General features: G+C 55.3%; 1 protein-coding gene across 1 annotated transcript in view; it reads left to right on the forward strand.

Moving 5' to 3' along the window:
- LOC144723198 (nuclear factor of activated T-cells, cytoplasmic 3-like) overlaps positions 1-24,859 on the forward strand; it is a 46,205-nt gene that overhangs the window by 13,382 nt on the left and 7,964 nt on the right. The window contains exons 7-8 of the mRNA XM_078601728.1: positions 43-215; positions 5,737-5,877. Of these exons, the coding sequence (XP_078457854.1) occupies positions 43-215; positions 5,737-5,877 (314 nt within the window). The remainder of the gene's footprint in view (positions 1-42; positions 216-5,736; positions 5,878-24,859) is intronic.

Here is a 24,859-nt window from a genome sequence, read left to right on the forward strand (position 1 = left end):
TCCCCCCCCCCCCACGTGCCCCCCCCCCCCCCCCCCCCGCAGCATCGACTGCGCGGGAATACTGAAGTTGCGCAACTCGGATATCGAGTTGCGCAAGGGGGAGACGGACATCGGGCGGAAGAACACGCGCGTGCGTCTCGTGTTCCGCGTCCACGTCCCGCAGCCCGGAGGCAAAGTGCTGTCCCTACAGGCCGCATCCATCCCCATCGAGTGCTGTGAGTCTCACTCACCCGCTCACCCACTCACTCACCCACTCACTCACTCACCTACTCACTCATCCACTCACTCACTCAACCACTCACCCACTCACCCACTCACCCACTCACTCACTCAACCACCCACTCACCCACTCACTCACCCACTCTCCCACTCACTCACCCACTCTCCCACTCACTCACCCACTCACTCACCCACTCACCCTCCCACTCACCCATCCACTCTCTCAACCACTCACTCACCTACTCATTCACTCCACACGAAGTGAAACGCCCTGGTGGCGAGGAGAAGTTACCTCCTTCGCGACAATGCCTGTTGTTGTAGATTTGGAGCCCGCGTCTTCTCTCTCTCTCCCCGTGGTGGTGGCGTGGATTCTTCTCCAGGTCCCTCCTCTCTTGCTAACCTCGCCTCCACATTAGAATCAACACGCGTCGATAATATTTGCCTGCTGCAATAAATTCCCACGTGGGGGTGATGATGATGATTATGATAGCAGCAAATTCCACGATTAGCTATCATCATCATCATCACGTGTGGCCAGGTTGCCTCCTGACAAGAGCTACTAGCTCCGTGGACTTTACCTGGTGAAGAAAATAGTTTGTACAGTTTAGTAGCGCAGTGCGCTAACCACTTGCGCCACTGCTCCCCACGCCTGCACTCCCACCACGCACTCGCGCTCCTCAAACACGCGCTCTACACGTGTTCTCTTCCTGCGGGAGGGGTGGGGTGCAGAGGGGTGGGTCGAGAGAGAGGGGGGTGGGGGCAGCGGGGGATGGGGGCAGGGGGGGTGTTGGGGGGGGGCAGCCCCTGCCCTCATCAAGAGCCGTGAGTGTTTTTCATTGACTCCGTTACTTTGGACGTTGCTGGGCATCTGTGACTATTGGACGTCTGTTAAAAAGAGCGTAATGGCTCATCGGATTCCTCCTCGTGCAGTATAAATACAGATTCTGATTCTGACACCAAGACCGTGTAGCCGCTTCCGGCTTGCCCCTCCAACAACGACTGCGCAAACCATTCGTCCCACCGCTCCCCCCCGCCCCTTCCTTACCCCCTTCACCCGTACCCCCTCCTGCCTCCCCGTGTGTCGCGGGGTGTGGTCCCCAGCCGACCCGGCCGTGACTCCACGCACGTGCAGCCCCCCCCCCCGGTCCGTCCCATCCCTCTGCTCCCCACCCCACACCGCCCCTGCCATCGCTTCCCTTCTCCGCTCTCGCCCCCCCCCTCTGCCCGCACGGCTGCGTGAGCGCGCGCGCGCTCGCATCACGGCATATCCCTCCCACGATACCCCCCCCCCACCACCTCAACCACCCCGCCCTCCCCCCACCAACTCCCCCCACTCCCTACCACCCACCCCATGAGGAATGTCGGGAGGGACGCCACCCTCGGAGGTCCCGGTAGCCAGGACCCACCGTTATTGGGAGCACGCGCACACACGTGCACACACGTGCACACACGTGCACACACGTGCACACACGTGCACACACGTGCACACACGTGCACACACGTGCACACACGTGCACACACGAGCACACACGTGTGTGCGAGAACTCCACGTGGGTTTCAACAACAACAACACACGCACGCACAATCCATCCCGTGATATTTTTTATTCTTCCGTGGCACCCACATTTTTTATAATATATATACAAAAATAAAACATTTAACTCGTTGAGTAAACCCTACGGAGTCATTTGTTAGCAGCAGCAGCAGCGGCGGCGGCAGCAAACTGCTCGCGATGAGCCGTAACCGGCTCGCCAGCACGTGGTGGTGGTGGTGGTGGAGGGGGGGGGGTTGTGGTGGGTCGCTGGGGGGGCCTTGGTGGGTGGTAGAGTTGGGGAGGGGGTGCGGAGGGTTGAGGTCGATGGAGAGAGGGAGGGGGGTCGATGTTTCTCTTGCGGCGCACAGAACCTAATGAGGTAATGTCACGATCATAGTCACGACTATCATCATCACGATCACCATCATCACCACCACCATCATTATCACCACCATCATCATCACGATCATCATCACCACGCCGGTTTGGTAAATCGCAAGAGCGCATGGGTTGGTGGCTGATTTGGAGACTTCTTGATTATCATCATCATCATCATCATCCATGGATTGAGCATGGATGATGACGATGAGCAACACTCAGTAATGCACTTGGCCAACCATCCCAATGTAGCAGGACCATCCCGAGAAAGAGTATTGAGACTCTTTCACGGCGAGGCTTCCACTGGGCAAATAGACGGCATTATCCACTGCTGGATGAAGCTTAATATTTAAACTATTTTGAAGCTATTCTTGGTTCTTTTGGTAAAGTCACGTAGGAGGGAAATAATAATATAATAAAAATATTAAACAATAACATTCTCACGACGTTTCGACTGCTTGTGTTGCGGTCGAAACGTCGTGAGAATCTTATTGTTTTATATATTTTTTTTTAATTTCCCTTCGACGTGACTTTACCGAAAGAACCAAGAACATGAATCCCTGCAGTCACGAAAGCTTTAAATCAAAATATTTTAAAGATATTTTCATTTTGCCAGGTAAGGCCCACTGAGCTATATAGCTCTTTTTTTAAGAAGCGACCTGGCCACAAACGAAGTGGCCGATCACGTGGAAATGTATAGCAGCCGAATGCTCTAAATCCACGTTGATTCTCAACGTGGAAGGGAAAAACCAGACGGGCCGCAAAAACAATCCACGCAACCACGGGGAGAAAGAGAGAGAGAGAGACACGAAAACTCCAAACTATACAGCAGCAGGCGTCGTCAGGGTCGGGATGGAACCCACGACCTCCTGTGTACCGGGCGAGGTAGTTAACATCTCCTAGCCACCACTGGGACTGACGTCTCTGATGTGGAATCCGCTCGTTGGCTCCACGTGCTTCCTCCTCTTCCCGTCGTCGTCGTCTCGGTGTCATTCCGAGCTCGCCACTCGCCACGCTTCTCTGAGAGTAAAATATGGTCACCCCCCCTACACCCCCCCCCCCCTTTCCAGGGAATGAAACATTCCCACGGCATGTCAAGGCTTCTGTAGATGGCGTTTGCTGGAAGGGTTCATTCCCCCGGGGGGGGGGGGGGGTGTTGTCTGCGCGCGGGGGGCTGTGATGTCACCACTCTCTCTAATTTATCTGTCTACCGGGTCCGTTTGGCCGTGACTGAGAACCCCACGTGTTGACCATCATGTGTGTGTGTGTCCTGTGTGTGTGTACTGTGTGTGTACTGTGTGTGTAATGTGTGTGTGCTGTGTGTGTGTACTGTGTGTGTACTTTGTGTGTGCTGTGTGTGTGTACTGTGTGTGTAATGTGTGTGTACTGTGTGTGTGCTGTGTGTGTAATGTGTGTGTGCTGTGTGTGGGCTGTGTGTGTACTGTGTGTGTACTGTGTGTGTGCTGTGTGTGTCCTGTGTGTGTGCTGTGTGTGTAATGTGTGTGTACTGTGTGTGTGTACTGTGTGTGTGCTGTGTGTGTACTGTGTGTGTGTGCTGTGTGTGTGCTGTGTGTGCTGTGTGTGTACTGTGTGTGTACTGTGTGTGTGTACTGTGTGTGCACTGTGTGTGTGCTGTGTGTGTGCTGTGTGTGTATGCATTGTGTGTGCGTGTGTGTGTTGTGTGTGCACTGTGTGTGTGATGTGTGTGTGTTGTGTGTGCGCTGTGTGTGTGCTGTGTGTGTGCTGTGTGTGTACTGTGTGTGTGCTGTGTGTATGCTGTGTGTGTGCTGTGTGTGCACTGTGTGTGTGCTGTGTGTGTGTGCTGTGTGTGTGCTGTGTGTGTGCTGTGTGTGCACTGTGTGTGTGCTGTGTGTGTAATGTGTGTGTAATGTGTGTGTGTGCTGTGTGTGTGCTGTGTGTGTGCTGTGTGTGTCCTGTGTGTGTGCTGTGTGTGTACTGTGTGTGTGTACTGTGTGTGTGCTGTGTGTGTACTGTGTGTGCACTGTGTGTGCTGTGTGTGTCCTGTGTGTGTGCACTGTGTGTGTGCTGTGTGTGTGCTGTGTGTGTGTTGTGTGTGCACTGTGTGTGTGCTGTGTGTGTGCTGTGTGTGTGTGTGCTGTATGTGTATGCATTGTGTGTGCGTGTGCGGGAGAGAGACGGCGGTAGTTGGTGCGGTGTTAGCGCACTGCCCGACGAAGCCCGGCAAACCCGAGTTAGATCCCTAGGCACGTCGGTCATCAGTTGCAACTGAAACATCTGAGCATCTTCCTCCTCCTCTAGGTCGACTCAGCCTTGTGAGTGACCGCGCCTCGCGCTGCGTGTAAACAAAAGCGGCATCGGCAGTAGAAGCAGACGCCGTGGACAGAGACAAAGGCGGCTCTACGCTTTGGAGAGATGTTAACTACCTCGCCCGGTACACAGGAGGTAGTGGGTTCGATCCCGACCCTGACGGCTGCTGCTGCGTATTTGGAGTTGGCGTGTCTCTCTCTCTCCCGGTGGTCGCGTGGAATTTTTTTATCGGGATCTTCTCGGTTTTTCCCTGCACATTTAGAATCAACATCACCACGCGCTTAGAGTATTCGGCTGCTAGAAATGTCCACGCGATACGCCACTGTCGCTGAACTAACAATTGTGGCCGGGTCGCTTCTGAAAACGAGCTACATAACTCATTGGGACCAGACCTGGAACAATAAAAAAAACAATCCCTAAGTTTAAAAAAGAGTTGAGCTCGCTCAGGACGCTTGAGCTCACGCCCCCGTGCCGGCTTCGTGACAGACTCACCGCCGACTGATCCGGGATAAGTGGCGAGAAGTTTGGCGTTGGCGTAAAAAAAACATTCCTGTAACAAATGTCAAGCACGGGACTCCGTTATTTATAACGCAGCCGTGAGTCTATAATTACGCACTTCGTGGACAGTGCGTGGTAATGTTCTGTGAGTCGCTAGTTGGCCGGAACGCAATGTGAGAGGTGTGGTCGCACACATGGTGCGTTTTTTTGCTATGATGCATCCAAAGACAATGATCCCCCGTGTAGCCTCAACAGAGTTTTTTGGGGGAAAGTGCTGCGAGCGAGTCGCACTTATGAACGCCGGCACGGCACACGAGGGGTTGGGTGGCCAACACCACGCCCCAGTCGCCGCCTTTGTCTCCCCAGTGGCGATGTTTAAGGCTGAGTTGACCTAGGGGAGACCCAGAAGCTGTTCAGATAATTGTCAATGGTATTCGCCGTGAGTAGGGTTGCCGTGTTCGGAGCCCAGCGCACTAACCACTGCACTACCACTCCCCGTATACATACACACATACACATACATACATACACATACACACGTTCATTACATGCATCTGCTATCTATTGACACCTTCAAGAGTGCTGTTTGTTGCTGACCGCTGAGCTTGGCGTTTCGGCCCTTTGTTGAAGAAACCGTGATTTAACAAATTACACGTCTTCCCCACCCTCTCCCTCCGTCTCTGCCCATCTTCTGCCATCTCTCTCCCTGCCTTCTGCCTCCCTCTGCCCCGTCTCCCTGCCACCTCTCACCATCTCCCTCCCTCCCGTTCTGCTCCTCTCTTGCTGCCACTCTCCCTGCCTCTCCGCACGACGCACAGCCCAGCGCTCGGCGCAGGAGTTGCCGCTGATCGAGAGTCAGAGCGCGGAGAGCGGCTCCGTGTCGGGAGGCCACGAGCTCCACCTCACGGGACAGAACTTCATCCCCGAGTCGAGGGTCGTCTTCGTGGAGAAAGGACTCGGTGAGTCCCATTCGGTCACGTGGTCTCTGTCACCACCATCATCGTCGTCTCGATCTCATCATCATGGTCATCACCGTCATCTTCATCTCATCATCACCGTCATCTTCATCTCATCATCACCGTCGTCTTGATCTCATCATCATCGTCGTCTTGATCTCATCACCGTCGTCTTGATCTCATCATCATGATCATCACCATCATCTTAATGTCACCATCACCATCATTTTTATCTCATCATCTTGACTATCATCTTCATATTATCACCATCGTAATCTTCATCTCATCACCATCATCATAACTTTGATCTCATCACCATCATCATCATTTTCATCTCATTGTCATATTCACCTCATCACCATCATCGCAATTCGATCCGCGAACTTCTGCGACGAAGGGACAACCCCTCGTGACCTAACCCAGCGAGCCACATAACCACGCACGTGTCCACACGCGGGTAGCCTCCAAGTACAGTACAACAGTGAGGTTGGTCTCGGGCGAGTCTCGGGCGGATTGCATGACTGCTGCGCGATCTGGCAGCGGGAAGGGGGCGATGGCGAGGCGGGTGAGCGCTAGCGGCGGGCAAGAACGGAAACTGAATACACGATGACCTTTTTCATTTTCGGTTGCAGTTCGTGTAAAGCAGTGGTTCTTTACTGCAGCCTTGCACCCCTTGGGTTCCCAATCGTAAAACAAACCATGTACAATGTTAAGACATATATAGAGGTGTGATGAAACAAAGTAGTTGTATTTAACACGTAGGCTTTCGCGACCAAAATTATTCATAATATAGGTTTTTTTTTCTGACCCAAAAAAACAATATTAAGAAAGTAGTTGTACTTACGCGCCCCGTACTTAATTTGTGTTTTCGATTATTGACCTTCTAAAGAAATCTGGCCACGTCTCGCACCCTCCCCAGTTGATGCGAGATGCACCCCAGGTTCACAACAGCCTGGTGGACATCAACCAGCACACCGGTTGGGTTGGAGACTGGTGTTCATTTAGGGGGCAGCCCCCCTTAAACGTGCTTAGTATCATCACCGACGCGCACACACTCGCCTCACGGGGGTCTCCCATTCACCCCCCTCCCACCTTCCTCTCACTACCCCGCCCTCCACTCTACCTCCTCATTCACCCCCCACCACCACCACCGCACTCCCCCGGCAAGCACCGGGCACTCAGAGTCACGGCGAGGCCAAAAACAGCAGCGCGCACAGCCAGGCGGGGCCTCTGAGTCAGACAGAAAGGAATTCCCTCATGGTCGGTGTTTGGGAGGATGGAGGGGAGGTGCGGGGATGTGGGGGGAGGGGAGGGAGGGGAGGGAGGTGATCGTGACTCCGGGTAGGAGATGGTCGTGGACTCGCGCTGTTCATGGCGTGGGCAGGTAGCGAGTGACAGAGATAGAGAGAGAGACTTTTTTACTTTTTTAAACAACTTTTATTGCCGCCAGCAGCAACAGCACTGGAGGCGATTCCGATACGAAATACACAAAGTCACCAGCAAACAAATTAACGCTACAAATCCACGCGCTGTGGCGCTAAATGCAGCGCGCACAACACGACAGAAAAGTCACGTGGTGGTGGTGGTGGTGGTCATCGCGCACGCCACGGTGACGAGCGAGCGCTACAGAAGGTGAACACGAAGGTGCCGTCCACGCTGCTACAGAGGGCTTTTCCGGCTCCCCAGCGTTCGAAGAAGACGCGCACATCACCGACATGTGTGTGGTACGCGTGCTCCAGCCGGAGCCGCGCCTTGAGCAGACCCCTGACCACTGGAAGCACAGAGCAGCCGTCAGTGTCACCTTGCAGCATCTCTTTCCTCGTTCTGTACACCGCCATCTTCGCTTGAGCACAGGCGAAGTTGGCGAGGCCATGGCGCTTGTTAGCCAGGTAAGGCACCACCCCACATACGAAGCTGCTGTTGTAGAAGGGCACCCCCAGTTCCCTGAGAGTGACACAAAGAGAGAGATGTATTCGCGTTTGTGCTGCGTGTGTCCACGGTGTTAGCACGGTTGGCTACGTACGGTGCGAAAGAAGTGCAACATACGTACGCACGTGTTTCCTGGATTTGCCACGTGGTTGTTCGGCGAGATTTCCGACGTTTCCACTCCCACGTCTCTGCCTCTCGCCAGAAGGGACGTGGCGCGTTGCGCAGATGCCAGTTGCCTTTGCTTGGTGACGCTGTTGGCAGGATCCGAAATTTGCCTTCACACCGGAGGAATCCGATGGTCTATGAAGCTCTTTAATTTCAAAGACGTGCAGTACGTCCAGGAGACAGGAGCACTCCCTGCTCACCACCGGTACCCGTCCAGCCTCGAACATCTTTCGATGATGGAACTGAGTGTCATTTTGAAGGGGGGGGGTTGTAGTTGAAGCAGCATTGACCGTAGTGAAGTCAATGTATATCGACCACAGAGTAAACCCATCGAGAGCCAATGATATTCATAGATATATACACGCTGATGGAGACCCATAGAGATAGATAGAGACCCATAGATATGCATATATATACACGCAGACACAGTGAGGGAAAAAAGTATTTGATCCCCTGCTCATTTTGTATGTTTGCCCACTGACAAAGAAATGATCAGTCTATAATTTGTATGGTAGGTTTATTTGAACAGTGAGAGACAGAATAACAACAACAAAATCCAGAAAAACGCATGTCAAAAATGTTATCAGTTGATTTGCATTTTAATGAGGGAAATAAGTATTTGACCCCCTCTCAATCAGAAATATGTCTGGCTCCCAGGTGCCTTTTATACAGGTAACGAGCCGAGATTAGGAGCACACTCTTAAAGGGAGTGTCTCCTAATCTCAGCTTTTTACCTGTATAAAAGACGCCTGTTCACAGAAGCAATCAATCAATCAGATTCCAAACTCTCCACCATGGCCAAGACTAAAGAGCTCTCCAAGGATGTAATGTTAGTCTATGGGCAATGTTAGTCTATGGGCAATGCTAAGTCTATGGGCAATGTTAGTATATGGGCAATGATAAGTCTATGGCAAATGTTTGTCTATGGGCAATGATAAGTCTATGGGCAATGCTAGTCTATGGCCAATGTTAGTCTATGGCCAATGTTAGTCTATGTGCAATTCTAGTCTATGGGCAATGTTAGTCTATGGCCAATGTTAGTCTATAGGCAATGTTAGTCTATGGGAAATGTTAAGTATATGGACAATTCTAGCCGATGGACAATTTCACTCTACGGGCGATGCTAAGTCTATGGCCAATGTTAGTCTTTGTGCCAACAAGTACTCCCACTGTGGTCTGGACTCATTCAACTCCGCGAACTCTCTCGCTCTCTCTCTGTGTGTGCTGAAGCCCTCTCGTCATGGCGAGCAGCGAGCATCGATAGCTCCTGAGCCACAGCGCCGCTGCTGCCGCTGTCGTCGTAACGAGCTAGGGGAGGAGAGCACTCACCCCATCGCCAGATGGGGGGGAGGGGCGGCGGTCACTCTCGCCGACAAGAGGACATTTGAAACCACTGTTGGGTTTGATAGCAGCACGATGATGATGACGATGGCGATGATGACGCGTTCGCTCTTTGCGGATTGTCGGGTGCCACACGTGGGGGGGGGGGCACTAAAGACCACCAGGGGCCGCTAGTGGCCCGCGGGCCTTGCCTTGACGAAGGCCGGCGTCTCGTGTGCACGGTGCAGGCGAACTGCGGTCACGACGGACGCGGTTCGGTTTGGGGAGTGGTGGGGTTGGTGGAGTTGCCGTGGCGGTGATGTCGGGTTGAGGGTTGGTGTCGCGGTAAGAGGTTGTGGTGGTTGTGGTGGTTGTGGTGGTGTGGTACGTGTTGTTGTTCGGACGGGGAGAGTGGCATGAGGCTCTGGTAGGCGGTATTGGGGAGCGGTAGTGCAGCGGTTAGCGCGCTGCGTTACGAACCAAGCCACCCGAGTTCAATTCCCGCTCACGGCCAACACCAGCAACGATTATTTCAAGCGGTCCTGGGCCTCCCCTAGGTAGATTCGGCCTCAAATGACTGCCTGGTGCGGTGTGTAAACATCGCCACTGGGGAGACAAAGGCGGCCGGGTGTGGTGCTGGCCACCCACCCCCTCTCGTGCCGTTCCGGCCTTCACAACAGGTGCCTGTTGCTATAAACTTCCACACGACGATCAGGCACTTTCGTTGAGCCATCACGTGTGTCCATAGCTCAGTGGCACTTACCTGGTACAATTAAAACAATAGTTTAGTTGGAGAGCAAGGAGAGTGGAGCGAGAGAAAGTGGGGTGAGTGGGGGGGAGATAAGGAGACGAGACAGCAGAGGGAGAGATACTATCGTGGGGTGATCGAGGAAGAGTGATTATCGAGTGCGGGGAGAGGGGGATATAGGAGATAGGTGAGATTGTGACTAAGTGTGAGAGAGAGTGGGGAGAGACAAAGCAGACAGAGAGGTGGGGGGGGGGGGGAAGAGTGGGGGGGGGGAAGAGTGGGGGGGGGGGGGAAGAGTGGGGGGGCGTAGAGTTGGGGGGGGGCACGTGTTCATTCCCCCCGAGGAAACGCGTCCGGATAGAGATAGGGGGGCGACTTGCCACAACGAAGTGGAAACCTGGGGGGAGGGCAAGCTTTGGGGGGGGGGGGGCACGCGGGAAGGGGGTGGAGGAAGTGGGAGGGGGCGGTGGTGGGGAGGGGAGGGAGGGGAAGAGGAAGCGGAAAGGAGAGTGAGTGAGGAGAGATTAGAGAGTGAATGATGGTGAGTGTGAGTGATGAGTGAGAGAGAGTGAATGATGGTGAGTGTGAGTGATGAGTGAGAGAGAGTGAATGATGGTGATTGTGAGTGATGAGTGAGATAGAGTGTTGGAGAGTGGTGTGAGTGATGGAGGGAGAGTGAATGATGGAGAGAGAGAGTGAATGATGGTGAGTGTGAGTGATGGAGGGAGAGAGGGGTGAGAGAGAGTGTGAGTGATGGAGTGAGAGTCATAGAGTGTGAGAGAGGGGTGAGAGAGAGAGTGAATGATGGTGAGTGTGAGAGAGTGAATGATGGTGAGTGTGAGTTATGGGGTGAGAGAGAGTGAATGATGGTGAGTTTGAGTGATGGAGGGAGAGAGACTGAGTGATGTGGAGTGTGAGAGAGTGAGTGATGGTGAGTGTGAGTGATGGGGTGAGAGAAAGTGTTGGAGAGAGTGAGTGATGGAGTGTGAGAGAGTGAATGATGGTGAGTGTGAGTGATGGAGGGAGAGAGAGGGGTGAGAGAGAGTGTGAGTGATGGAGTGTGAGAAAGTGAGTGATGGAGGGAGAAGAGAGTCGTAGAGTGAGAGGGATGGGAGAGAGAGTAAATGATGGTGAGTGTGAGTGATGGGGTGAGAGAGAGTGTTGGAGAGAGTGAGTGATGGAGTGTGAGAGAGTCGTAGAGTGAGAGGAGTGGGAGAGAGAGAGTGAGTGATGGCGAGCGGTAGTGTAGCTACGAACCCCGGCGATCCGGGTTCGATTCCCGCTCACGGTGGTGGTTGTGGTGGTTGTGGTGGTGGTTGTGGTTGTGGTGGTGGTGGTGGTTGTGGTGGTGGTGAGGTTTGTGTCGTGGTTTGGACGGGGAGAGTGGAATGAGGTTTGCGATAGCAGAAGGGGGAGCGGTGGTGCAGTGGTTAGTGCTCTGCGCTACGAACCCGGCGACCCGAGTTCGATTCCCGCTCACGGCCAACACCAGTGATGATTATCTGAACCGGTTCCGGGCCTCCCTTAGGTCGACTCACACTCAAATGAGTACGTGGTGCAGTGTGTAAACATCGCCACTAGGGAGACAAAGGCGGCCGTGCGTGGTGCTGGTCAAGAGCTTCCTTGTGCACCGTGCCAGCCTTCATAGGCGCTGCTCGCTGACGGCGTGTTCAGGCTGTACGGGGGATATTTGTCTTTGATGGAGAGTGCGGGTGACGGCGTGTGAGAGTGTGAGTGATGCAGAGAGTCAGCGAGGGGGAGAGTTAGTGATGGAGAGAGTGTGAGGGTGAGAGAGCGCGTGGGGGGGGGTACATATGGTAGACCTCCTGTTTATAGTCAGAGATAATGTGAGAGAGAGAGACAAATACGCAGTGAACGAGGGGAACTGGGGAGAGAGTGACCGATCGAGAGATTAAGAGTGCAAGAGCGATTCCGAAAGTGAGAGAGTGAGACAGATATGGTGTGAGAGTGTAAGGGTGGGTGAGCAGAGTGGCGTACAATAGAGAGAGAGAGAGATGGGGAGACACAGAGACGCATACAAAGACAAAGATCCCCCCCCCGTATAGTATCAACAGACTCTTGGGGCAAGTGCTGTTAGCGAGCAGCACCTATTAATGCCGGCACACAAGGGAGCTCTTGGCCAACACCACCACCGGCCGCCTTTGTCTCCCTGGTGGCGAGCACAGACACGCGGACAGACACGCGGACAGACACGCGGACAGACACGCGGACAGACACGCGCAGGTTTCGCTGTCTCGAGACTGAAATTTCGGCGTAACCCGCGAGACCGCACGAAGCGAGGGAGGCGGAGAAGAGTGGATGGAGTTGGTGAGAGTGGAGTAGGGGAGAGTAAGGCAGAAGTGAGATCAGAGCAAGGGAGAGTGGTGGAGAGTGGATGAGAGCGGAGTAGGGGAGAGTAGCGGAGCTGGGATGAGAAAAAAAGACTCCGCAAGCTCCCAGGGAACCTGCAGACCGCCACGCAGCCAAGCGCTCTCTCCCTGTGCACTCTCTCTCCCTGTGCACTCTCTCTCCCTGTGCACTCTCTCTCCCTGTGCACTCTCTCTCCCTGTGCACTCTCTCTCCCTGTGCTCTCTCTCTCCCTGTGCACTCTCTCTCCCTGTGCACTCTCCCTGTGCTCTCTCTCTCCCTGTGCACTTTCCCTGCGGCTCTCTCTCCCTGTGCACTCTCTCTCCCTGTGCTCTCTCTCTCCCTGTGCACTCTCCCTGTGCTCTCTCTCTCCCTGTGCACTTTCCCTGCGGCTCTCTCTCCCTGTGCACTCTCTCTCCCTGTGCACTCTCTCTCCCTGTGCTCTCTCTCTCCCTGTGCACTCTCCCTGTGCTCTCTCTCTCCCTGTGCACTCTCTCTCCCTGTGCACTCTCTCTCCCTGTGCTCTCTCTCTCCCTGTGCACTCTCCCTGTGCTCTCTCTCTCCCTGTGCACTTTCCCTGCGGCTCTCTCTCCCTGTGCTCTCTCTCTCCCTGTGCACTTTCCCTGCGGCTCTCTCTCCCTGTGTCTCTCTCTCTCCCTGTGCTCTCTCTCTCCCTGTGCACTTTCCCTGCGGCTCTCTCTCCCTGTGTCTCTCTCTCTCCCTGTGCACTCTCCCTGTGCTCTCTCTCTCCCTGTGCACTTTCCCTGCGGCTCTCTCTCCCTGTGCACTCTCTCTCCCTGTGCTCTCTCTCTCCCTGTGCACTTTCCCTGCGGCTCTCTCCCTGTGCTCTCTCTCCCGGTGCGGCAGCTCAACCAGCGAGCAAGTTTCTGAAATCCCTCCACACCCCCCTCATTGGCACCGCAGGTTAGCAGTAGTTGCACCACGGCGACGTGGATCGGGTTGGGTCAAGTGTGGGCACTCCGCCCTCTGACTTCCAAGAGGTCCGGCAAGCTCGGAAGAGTAGGCCCAAGACCCCTCGCTAGGACCCTCTATCGGGCTCCCTCCAGTGGAGGACCTCCCGTCAGCAAGGGGCGTGAATGGGCAATTGCAGTGCTGCGCCTCTGCCTAAGATTGAAGGGGGGTAGGTAGCGGGTGGATAGGGGTGAGTGTGGGTGAGTGGGGTAGGTTAGTGGGTGGGTGAGGGGGTAGGTGAGTGGGTAGGTGAGTGGATGGGTAGGTGGGTGACGGGGGGTAGGTGAGTGGGTGAGTGAGGGGGGTTGGTGAGTGGGTGAGGGGGGTAGGTAAGTTGGTGGGTGAGGGGGTAGGTGAGGGGGGTTGGTGAGGGGGTGGGTGACGGGAGTAGGTGAGTGGGTGGGTGAGGTAGGTGAATAAGTGGTGGGGGATGACATGAGTCTGATTTCCCTCATCTCTCTTCACGGGGGCCTGACATGCGACTCGCAACACGTGACCGTGCGTGTATCAGTCGCGCAAGCCACGTGTCAGTCACGCAGCTCACGTGTCTGTCACGCAAGTGACGTGTGGGTCAGGGGGGGAGCGGTAGTGGAGTGGTTAGCGCGCTGCATTACAAACCTGGCGACCCGGGTTCAATCCCCGCTCACGGTCAACATCGGCGACGAATATCCGAACCGATCCTGGGCCCTCACCTGGGTCGACTCAGCCTCAAATGAGTACCTGGTGCGATGTGTAAACATCAGCACTGGGGAGACGAAGGCGGCCGGGCGTGGTACTGGCCACCCACCCCCTCGTGTACCGTGCCGATCTTCATAGGTGCTACTCGCTAACACCAGTCTGTTCAAAGCTATACGAAAGATCTTTGTCTTCATCTTCGTCTTCCGTACGGCTCCTGCTGCTGCTGTAGATGCAGAACAACGACTGCAATGTCACATGCAGGTGGTGGTCTAGCCAGGAGCAGCGGAGTTTGTTCCATCGCTTGCGATGTCTCCCTCGTATATGCGGATGGGTCATTGCGTCGTTACACGTTGTTACGGTCTGTTCTGGATGACCACAGTGGCACAGCTACTACTGTAGAGTTTTTAATTGTTCCCATTTTGTGAATGAGGGTATCCGCATCTACTGCCACGGTTTGTGCAGTAGATGTGGTTGAAGGGTGGACCGTGAGCTACGTGGAAGATCAAACCCCTGGATATCTTTGTCGGTGTACGGGAGAGAGACTGAGAGAATGAGGCCTGGCTTCTTCCGAACAAAAATACTCTGTGAACTCTCCAGCAATAAACACACGTGCACTGTGTGTTGCATTGTTCACGTGGCGCCGGGGGGTCGCGGGGGCTCGGTGGGGAGGGGGGGCTGGTTTGGGGGGGGGGGGCATCTAATGCGTAACCGGACGAAGCATTGTCTAAAAATCTAAAAAGACTTTTAATTTGAAATGGACGTGAGGAGTGGGTGGGGTGGGGGGCAGCTTATATAGGGAAAGGTTAGAGGGAGGGAGCTCACATCTTCTTGGCTCCAAAGAAAATTTCCCATCGACCAACGACTCCCATCACGTCCAGTCCTCTGCCTCGATTCCTCGCGTGATGTTCCACAACTCCCTCCCTCCCCCCTCGTGTCACCCTCTCGCCTTTCATCCCCGCTATTCACGCCCATCCGTGCACCCCTCTCCTCCCGATCGTCCCTCTCCTCTCTCCCCTCCTCTCCCTTAACCCCATCCCTCCTTCTCCGCCATCCCTCTCCTCCCTACCTCACCACATTCTCAAATATTTTTAAACTCATTCATCTCGCTGCCTTTCTATCCATTGCCCCGTCTATCATCCTTCCTTCCTCTCTCTGCACCCTCTCATCCCTGCCTCTCCTCTTCTCCCTCCCTCTCTCCCCTCTGCTCCCTCCGTTATCCCTGGGCCATCCCCGTTAGGCGCACCGCAGCCAAACCACACGAGGTGCTCTTGATCCCCGCTTCCACGTTGGAGAGGGAGGAGGGGGAGGTTTGTGGAGGTGGAAGAGAGGGGGAGTGTGGGAGGGGTTGGTGTGAGTTAGTGTGTGTGAGTGTGTGCATGTGTGTGTGTATGTGAGTGTGTGTTTTGTCTTTTGAGGGCGTGGTGCTGACCACCTACCCCCTCGTATGCCGTGCCGGCCTTCATAGGTGCTCGCTAACAGCACTTGACCCAACAGTCTGTTAAGGCTATACGGGGGATCTTTGCATTTGTAGATTGAGGTGTAGTGTAGCGGTTAGCGCGCTGCGCTCCGAACCCGGCGAACCGAGTTCGATTCACGCTCACGGCTAACATCAGTAACAAATAGCTGAACCGGTCCTGGACTTCCCCTAGGTCGACTCAGCCTCAAATCAGTAACTGGTGCGGTGTGTAAAAAAATCGCCACTAGGGAGACAAAGGCGGTCTGGCGTGGTGCTGGCCAAGAGTCTGTTCAACGCTCCATGTGGAATCGTTGCCTTCTCGAGTATGTGGGAGCAAGTGGTTCAGTGTTAGGCGCACCGCGCCACGAACCCGGCGAACCAAGTCCCATTCCAGCTCACGACCGATCACAGTGACGGATAAACTGGGCCTCGGCTAGGTCGACTCAGCCTCAAACGAGTATCTGGTGCGGTGTCTCAACATGAGCACTGGGCACACGAAGGCAGTCAGGCGGGGAAGGGCGATGCTCGTGGTCTGTGGCCACCAAGCGCCTCTTGTCGCGTGCCGGCCTTCGTCCGGGCTCCTTCCAAGTGCTCGTGATGTTACCGCCTTCCTCGAGTCGACAAACACTCGATCGTCGCTGTGCGTTGCTGGCCGCTTGGCGTTGCCGAGCCTGCTCTCGGCAAACACGAGGGTGTTTTTTGTTTTGTTAAGGACTACACGGGGGTGGGGGGTGGGGGGGTGGGGGGTCTCAATGCCCTTTTGTGCGATCGCGGTGCCAAAAATCAACGACGTGGCCCGGACAGATAAAGCGGAGCAGGAAGGCGAGACCCGTGCCGCCGAACCCCACAGCTGCGGGGAGGGGCCGGGGGGGGGGGAGTGTGGCGGGGGCGGGGGGGCTGTTATAAATAAATATATAACTATGCCACAAAAAGAATCGGACGCATCCAGGTCACGACTTTCCAGCTGCTCGCGAGGCGTGAGGATGCGGCGTGGGAAACTCGCGCGGTGCGCTCCTGGCCCGAGCCGGCGGGTGAGAGGGGTGCGCATGGGAAGGAATCCGCGCGACTGAGTGGCGATGGGGGGTGGGGGGGGTCACTCGTTGATGTTGCTGACGCGGGGCCCTGGCAGGTTAGCGCGGCCGTTTGTTGTTGTTGTTGTTGTCGTGGCAGAGGTGCGCTGTTCGAATCCGGTAGGCCGCCCTGGTTAATACTGCGGTGCCCGTGGTACAGCTGTGTTCCTGAAGAACACCGCGTCATGGAAAAATCCCGTCATAATAAATAATAATAAAATTATGGGTGAAGCACAGTCCGCGATAACGCGAGAGTTGCGTACGCAGGCCGAACAAAGGCTGCTGCGCGTGGGTAGGATCTAGAAGCATCCAGCAGCATCCCGCCTTGCGTGATGCTGCTACGCGCGCCGTGCGACCGCTTATCGCTGCTGGCACTGCGACGTAGTTCTGTTCACTCAATTGCGTTATGTCCAATTCGCATACACACACAACAACAACAACAACAACCGCCATTCGCCACTAAGTGGCGGTGACGTCACCACGACGCTTGTGCCAGGCCAAGTGCACCTTGAGGCCACGTGAAGTGTTGAACGCCCGCTGGCAGGAGGTCACGGGGCAGACCCAGCAGGTGCCACGGGTCGACTGACTGAGATGACCGAGATGACTGGCTGATGCACCACCTGTGCCCCCTACTGTGCCAACTTGCTGTGCTTTAGCCACCCGGCGCTCCACTCGTTGTTGTGAGCGTCGCTCCTCCGCCCTCCGTTGTTGTTGGAGGGCGACCGCCTCCAACAGCCCAGTAGCGTCCTTCACGAGCCTCCTCCACAGAGACCGATCAAGACACCGCTGGTACCAGTCATCGGCAAGTCCACTCAGCTCCACGTCCTCCTGTACCACATCACTCCATCTCTTCTCTAGCCCGTGCCGCGCCTGTTTAGCCCCCTCGATCCGTCCGAACAAAAGCTGTTTAGGCATGCGGTGGCTGGGCATGCGGGCTACATGACCCAGCCAACGCAGCCTTGCCTGCCGGAGGAGCTCACAGATGGGACTTTGCCCAGATCTTTCAAGGATTTGTGAGCTCCTCACACAATCCAGCCTGGTTAAACCCAGGATGGATCGTAGGCAGGCCAGCCTAAATGTTTCCAACCTGCGAAGATGCTCCATTAGGGGGGTCCACGTTTCGCAAGCGTAGAGAAGGCACGCTCCAGCTTCAGCAGCAGCGTCTCCAACTCCTCCTCTGAGTGAGCAGCAATTACCAGATCATCGGCATACATAACGTAGTGAACCAATAGGGAGCCATCCCTTGACCGCACCCGGGCATCGATCAGCATCCCATTGTATCTGTACCAAATGGAAATTCCTCCGGTACAGCTATTGAAGGCTTCACGAACTACGTGGTCAAATATATGTTAAATAATGTTGGAGCCAGAGGACATCCCTGTCGCACCCCAAGGTGTACAGAAAATGGCTCTGACTGCCGGCCACATACACACACACCACCACCCGACATTGCCAAACCAAACCGCACTGTCAGATGGCGAGGCGACCTCACGCGCACATCCCTCGTGAAGCTCGTCGCGACGGGCTGCAGAAGCCTCCTACGACACCCCGACCCCCGCTGCCTGCCGGCCACCTAGGTGCATGCAAATCAGCTGGAAGCTTCCCTAGATCACGTGACTCGTGTGTGCCCCCCCTCCCTCTTCACCCGCCACTCCAACTCTCTTACCTCCGATTAGCGCGGTTGGCTACGTACGGCGCGAAGGAAGTTCAACATTCACAAGCTCTTAAGCCCCTCCCCGTGAAGCTCACCGCTGCTAGGCTGCAGCATCCTCCTCCCTCTTACCCCCCCCCCCCCCTCGTTGCTGCTCACCTTGATCCGTGCGCTCTGCCCTAAGGCATGGGGGGCGGGGGGCATGGGGGGGGGGGGTCGGTGGGTGCTGGGTGGACGAACAGCCGAATAGAGTAGTGAGCACGCAGCCTCCCACGTGTTGACACGTACAGCTTAGCATTACAACTGTTGTTGTTGTTGCCGCTGTGTGTCCAGTTTGTTATTCCTTCCTCCGCATCTCACCATTAGCACGGTCGGCTACGCGCGGCAGAAGTTCAACGCACACACGTACATGCAAGTAGGAGGAGATGCGAGGGGGGGGGAAATTGGCATTCGATTAAAGGGGGAGTAGTGGGGGGCGGGGTGGAGGGGACCATGAATTTACAAGCAACTCGCTGGAGGTAGCAGACAGAAGCAGTATCGGTTCCATCCCCAGTCGCTGCGCGAATTCCTGAGTTGCAATTTTTATTTAATTCTTTGCATTGTGTTGGCTCGCGCGAGAGAGAGGACGGCCCATCAGCCACCGGCGAATAACACCGCCGGATTTACACGCACGAATGCATGAGCCGTACAAATTACATTACGATTGTCTTTATAGTTATGATTTATTTATTATCTCGAGGGGGGGCAGTGCAAAAGTAGCACATGCGTATGCTACTTTTACTACGAGGATAATCCAGATTATCCAAGTAGCACTGTCAAGGGCCCCGCGCTAAATGCTTTCATGCTATCAATTCCGGTTCAGTGATTCTGCACTTGCCCGATTACTATAGTACTATACCACCTTCAACTTTTATGAACGACTGGATGTTTAAGGTTAGCGATTTGTCGTATTATCTGGCTGTATAGCAAATAAAAAAAATACAATTACTTTACTGTGCAAGTAAAAAATGTGTGTTTTAATATGTACGTGTTTCTTTTTTAAGGCCCCTTTATAACATATGCTACAGGCCCGGCACTACCTTAATCCGACACTGCGGATGGGGGGGTATTTTATTCCAGCTTAGAGAGTATCTACACGGGTGTGTTCGGGCTACGTGAAGTATCCGGCGACTCACCACAGACACAGACACACGCATGCACATAGACACATACAGACACAAAGATAAAGATCCCCCGTATAGCCTTAACAGACTGTAGGGGTAAGTGCTGTTAGCGAGCACGGTACACGAGGGGGTGGGTGACCGGCACCGCGCCCGACCGCCTTTGTCTCTTCAGTGGCGATGTTTACACACCGCACCAAAAACTTATTTCAGGCTGAGTCGACCTAGGGGAGGCCCAGGACCGGTTCAGATAATCGTTACCGGTGTTTGCCGTGAGCGGGAATCGAACCCGGGTCGCCAGGTGCATAGCGCAGCACGCTAACCGCTACACTACCGCTCCCCACACACAGACACACACACGCACACAGACACACACACGCACACAGACACACAGACACACATAGACACACACGCAGACACACACAGACACGCACACAGACACACAGACACACACACAGACACGCATACAGACACACACACGCACAGACACACACACAGACACACAACAACAACAACAACCGCCATTCGCCACTAAGTGGCGGTGACGTCACCACGACGCTTGTGCCAGGCCATGTGCACCTTGAGGCCACGTGAAGTGTCGAACGCCCGCTGGCAGGAGGTCACGGGGCAGACCCAGGTGCCACGGGTCGACTGACCGAGATGACCGAGATGACTGGCTGATGCACCACCTGTGCCCCCTACTGTGCCAACTTGCTGTGCTTTAGCCACCCGGCGCTCCGCTCGTTGTTGTGAGCGTCGCTCCTCCGCCCTCCGTTGTTGTTGGAGGGCGACTGCCTCCAACTGCCCAGTAGCGTCCTTCACGAGCCTCCTCCACTGAGGCCGATCTTGACACCGCTGGTACCAGTCATCGGCAAGTCCACTCAGCTCCACGTCCTCCTGTACCACATCACTCCATCTCTTCTCTAGCCCGTGCCGCGCCCGTTTAGCCCCCTCGATCCGGCCGAACAAAAGCTGTTTAGGCATGCGGTGGCTGGGCATGCGGGCTACATGACCCAGCCAACGCAGCCTTGCCTGCCGGAGGAGCTCACTGATGGGACTTTGCCCAGATCTTTCAAGGACTTGTGAGCTCCTCACACAATCCAGCCTGGTTAAACCCAGGATGGATCGTAGGCAGGCCAGCCTAAATGTTTCCAACCGGCGAAGATGCTCCACTAGGGGGGTCCACGTTTCGCAAGCATAGAGAAGGGAGGGAATGACCGTGGCCGAGAAGACCTGAAGCTTCGTGCGGAGCGACAGACCAGGTAGCTTCCACACAGCGTTACGCAACCGATGAAAAGATATTGCCGCTCGACTGATTCGGAGTGAGACCTCTGCTGATAAACTGGAGCCGGTCATGAGCACACTGCCCAGGTATGGGAAACTCTCCACTCTCTCCACAACTGCCCCATCACCGATTGGGAGTTGTGGGGGCGGAGTGCCCGATGGTACAAAATACCCAGGCAGGTGCTTAGTTTTGGTGGGGCTGATGGTAAGGCCCCACCTCTTAGTGGCACGCTCCAGTCTCAGCAGCAGCGTCTCCAACTCCTCTTCTGAATGAGCAGCTATTACCAAATCATCGGCATACATAACGTGGTTGACCAATAGGGAGCCATCCCTTGATCGCACCCGGGCGTCGATCAGCCTCCCATTGTATCTGTACCAAATGGTAATTCCCCCGGTACAGCTATTGAAGGCTTCACGAACTACGCAGTCGAAATAGATGTTAAATAATGTGGGAGCCAGAGGACATCCCTGTCGCACCCCAAGGTGTACAGGGAAAGGCTCCGACTCCCGGCCACGTAGTTTTACCCGGGCCCGCTCACCATCATGAAGGTCCTTAATGATCGTGAGCAGAGGGTCAGGGACTCCGAAAGCACGAAGAACAACCCAGAGCCCAGTCCTACTGATGGTATCATAGGCCTTGACCAGGTCAATAAAGCAGAGATGTAGGTCTTTTTGGAATTCCCTACACCTCTGCTGTAGCAGACGGACAGAAAATATGGCATCTGTGCAGGACCGCCCTTTCCTGAAACCACATTGGGGCTCCGCAAGCCTCTCCTCAGCATGCCTAGCAAGGCGATGTTGAATAATCCTTGCCAGGACCTTACCCGGCACACTGAGGAGTGAGATGCCCCTGTAGTTGTTACAGTCGGTACGGTCCCCCTTCTTAAAGAGGGGGACCACCAGGGCATCCTTCCAGTCCTGCGGAACCCGTCCAGTGGTCCAGACTGTTGTTATGATGTCATATAGGGCAGTCTGTGCACAAACGCCACCCTCCCTCAGCATTTCGCCTGGGAGATCATCTCTGCCCGGTGCCTTCCCTGGTCTCAGACTCCGGATCGCCTTCAGTACTTCCTCAACAGCTGGCACCTCAGCCAGCCACTCACAGGGGGTGACCTCTTCCAATATTTGAGGCACCGCAGCCTCAGCAGGGTTATCCCCACTTTGTGCCATGATGTTTTCCTGGCTGAGAGATTTTCCCTCCCCCAGGACCTCACAGAAATGCTCAGCAAATCTGCAAACCTGTTCCTGGGGGTCGGAGATTGGATCACCGTTTTTTCCTCTAATGATGGTAATAGGTGTGGCGCTGCAGGTTACTTTTTTGATGGAGTTAAATAGTGATTTGTGATCGCGGGCCACTGAGGCAGGCTCCATCTCCTCAGCAACCCGCGACCACCACCCATCCTTACAGCGCCTCACGGCTCTCCGAACCTCCGAGCGAAGACTGCGGTAAACCTCCTCATTCTCTGACGTGGGATGCTGTAGGCGATGAGAGTGGGCCTGTCGCTTTTTCTCAATTAACCTGAACACCTCCTCCGTCAGCCAGGGTTCCCGGGGAGGTCTGGACCGCGTACCCAAAGCAGCCATTGCAGCTGCATGAGTCACAGTCTTAAACCTCGCCCATTTACCCTCGACATCAGGTGGAGTGGGGGACGATGCCAACCCCAGCTGCAAGCGATGATGAAATTCTCGCTTGCAACTTTCATCAGCTAACTTAGACCAGGCCACTTTTGGTTGGAATGGGATCCTGGGTGTACACCCACCACCGGAGTGGAAGAATGGCAGGCGCATCTTACAGATGACTAGTCGATGGTCAGAGGGCAGATCAGCTCCACGGTAGGTCCTGGTGTCAAGGACATGGGCTCGCATCCGCTGGTCCGTCACTACGTAGTCCAGCAGATGTTCTTGCTTGGACCCGGCATGCATCCATGATGTTGTGTGGATGCGCCGATGCCGGAAGAGCGTGTTGGTAACTACAAGCCCATGGGCTGCACAAAAATCTAGCAGCCTCCTACCGTTATTATTGAGCTGATCTGGCCCATGCCTTCCAATCACTCCAGACCAGGTGCCAGTATCATGACCAACTCGGGCATTGAAGTCACCCAACAAGATGACTCTGTCCCGAGTGGCCACTTTAGCCAGCACCTGTGACAGGAGGTCATAGAAAGCGTCCGACTCATCGGCTTTGCCTGCATCCCTCCACAGATGTTCGTCTTCGGTGGGGGCATAAGTAACCACGACCACCACTCCTCGCCTCTGGTTGATGGGAAGGCGAGCCCAAAGTATCCTGGGGCTTACAGCTTCCCACACCTCACCGCCACGCTCCCACGCCCCCTTCATTCTTTTGTTCAGAAGAAGAGCCACACCCTGTTGTTTGGCAGTCTCCTGCCCCGAGTAGAGGACTGTCCACCCCTCATGGTGGCAGGAGCCAGAACCGGTCCACCGGACCTCCTGAATGCCACAGAGATCCAGGCGGTACCGGTCCAGCTCCCGACAGAGGAGTGGCAGCCTCTCCTCCGCAGTGAGCGTTCGAACATTCCACGTGGCCATCCGCAATGGTTTTTCGTTGTTTCTGGAGGAGCCCCGAGGGCTCACACACATAGACACACACACAGACACACACACACGCACGCATTCCCTTCACACTGCTCCCACTCGTGTCGCCGGGCCAGGGCGACTCCGGGTGAGAGAGACGTCTCCTCCGTGTCTCGGGGCGTCCCTCCAGATCCTTGGAACTCCCTCTAACCCCCCTCCCCGCCCCGCCTCCCACACGAATCCCATTGCCAAAAAGAGTCATCCCCCTTGGATGCGGCTGCCAGGGGCGTGTGTGCCGTGGTTTAATCGGATGCCGAGTGAGAGAGATGTGCAGGAGAGCTGGACAAAACAAACTCAACTATACAACTATTTTATTTTTACCAGTTAAGGCCCACTGAGCTGTATAGCTCGTGTTCAGAGGCGACCTGGTCATCACGAATGATGATGGCTCAACGAAGTCGCTTAAAATCACGTGGACATTTGTAGCAGCCAAATACTCGCGTGTCGTTGATTCTAAATGTGGAGCAAAATCCACGCCACCACGGAGAGGAAGAGGGAGAGAGACACGCAAACTCCAAATATACAACAGGCGTCAGGGGTTGGGATCGGACCCAAGAGCCTCCTGTATACCGGGCGAGGTTGTTAACATCTCGCCACCGTGGCGACTCAAGAGAGAGAGAGAAGCGGTAGAGAGATGGACAATGAGAGCGAGTGCACGAGAGGTGGAACGAAAAGGAGCGAGCGAGAGAGACAGGGGTAGCGGGGGGGGTGCGAGGGAGCGTGCGAGAGAGGGGGGGCGTGCGATGGAGATACTTTTGACTTTTAAACAACTTTTATTGCCGCCAGCAGCAACAGCACTGGAGGCGATTCCGATACGAAATACACAAAGTCACCAGCAAACAAATGAAAATAAACGCTACAAATCCACGCGCTGTGGCGCAGGGAGGGAGCGTGCGATGGAGAGAGCGAACGAGAGAGAGAGGGAGGGAGAGAGGCAGGGGCCGCGTGGCTTTCACGAAGCTGAATCTCCCCGTGACTCACGCCGCCCTAAGAGCGTTGGCCGGAGCGGCGTCTGTGCGGGCGAGCCACTCGTCCCTCTGCGACCTTCCGCCTGCCCACGCTCCCGCCGCTTGGCTCCCCGTGCTGCCCCTGGCTTATAGAGATCTGGTGGGGGGGTGGGGGCAGCCTCTGCTCAATTGGAGGGGGGGTGTTCCTTGCAGATCCCCCCGCTGAGCGTGGAGGAGACGTCGTGGCTGTGCGGATAGACGGGTGGGTGGTGAGTGGCTGAGTCAGCGCGACTTGGCTGCCTAAACTGAGTCCTGGGGTCGCTGGGTGGTTGGGTGACTGAGTGACTAGGTGGTTGGGTTGATGGATGGTTGGGTGGCTGGGTAAGTTGGGTGGCTGGGTGGTTGGGTGGATGGGTGGTTGGGTTGCTGGGTAAGTTGTGTGGATGCGTGGTTGGGTAACTGGGTGGTTGGGTGGATGGGTGGTTGGTTGGGTGACTGGGTGGTTGTGTGGCTGCGTGGTTGGGGAATCGGGTGGCTGGATGGGTGAATGGGTTGATGGCTCCGTGCTGTGTAGTTGAATGGGTGAGCGGATAGCTCTAGGGAACCGTGGTGCAACAGTTAGCGCGCTGCACTACGAACCCAGCGA

This window comes from Lampetra planeri, chromosome 17, assembly GCF_965212315.1.
Source record: "Lampetra planeri chromosome 17, kcLamPlan1.2.h2, whole genome shotgun sequence".
NCBI classification, from domain to species: domain Eukaryota; kingdom Metazoa; phylum Chordata; class Hyperoartia; order Petromyzontiformes; family Petromyzontidae; genus Lampetra; species Lampetra planeri.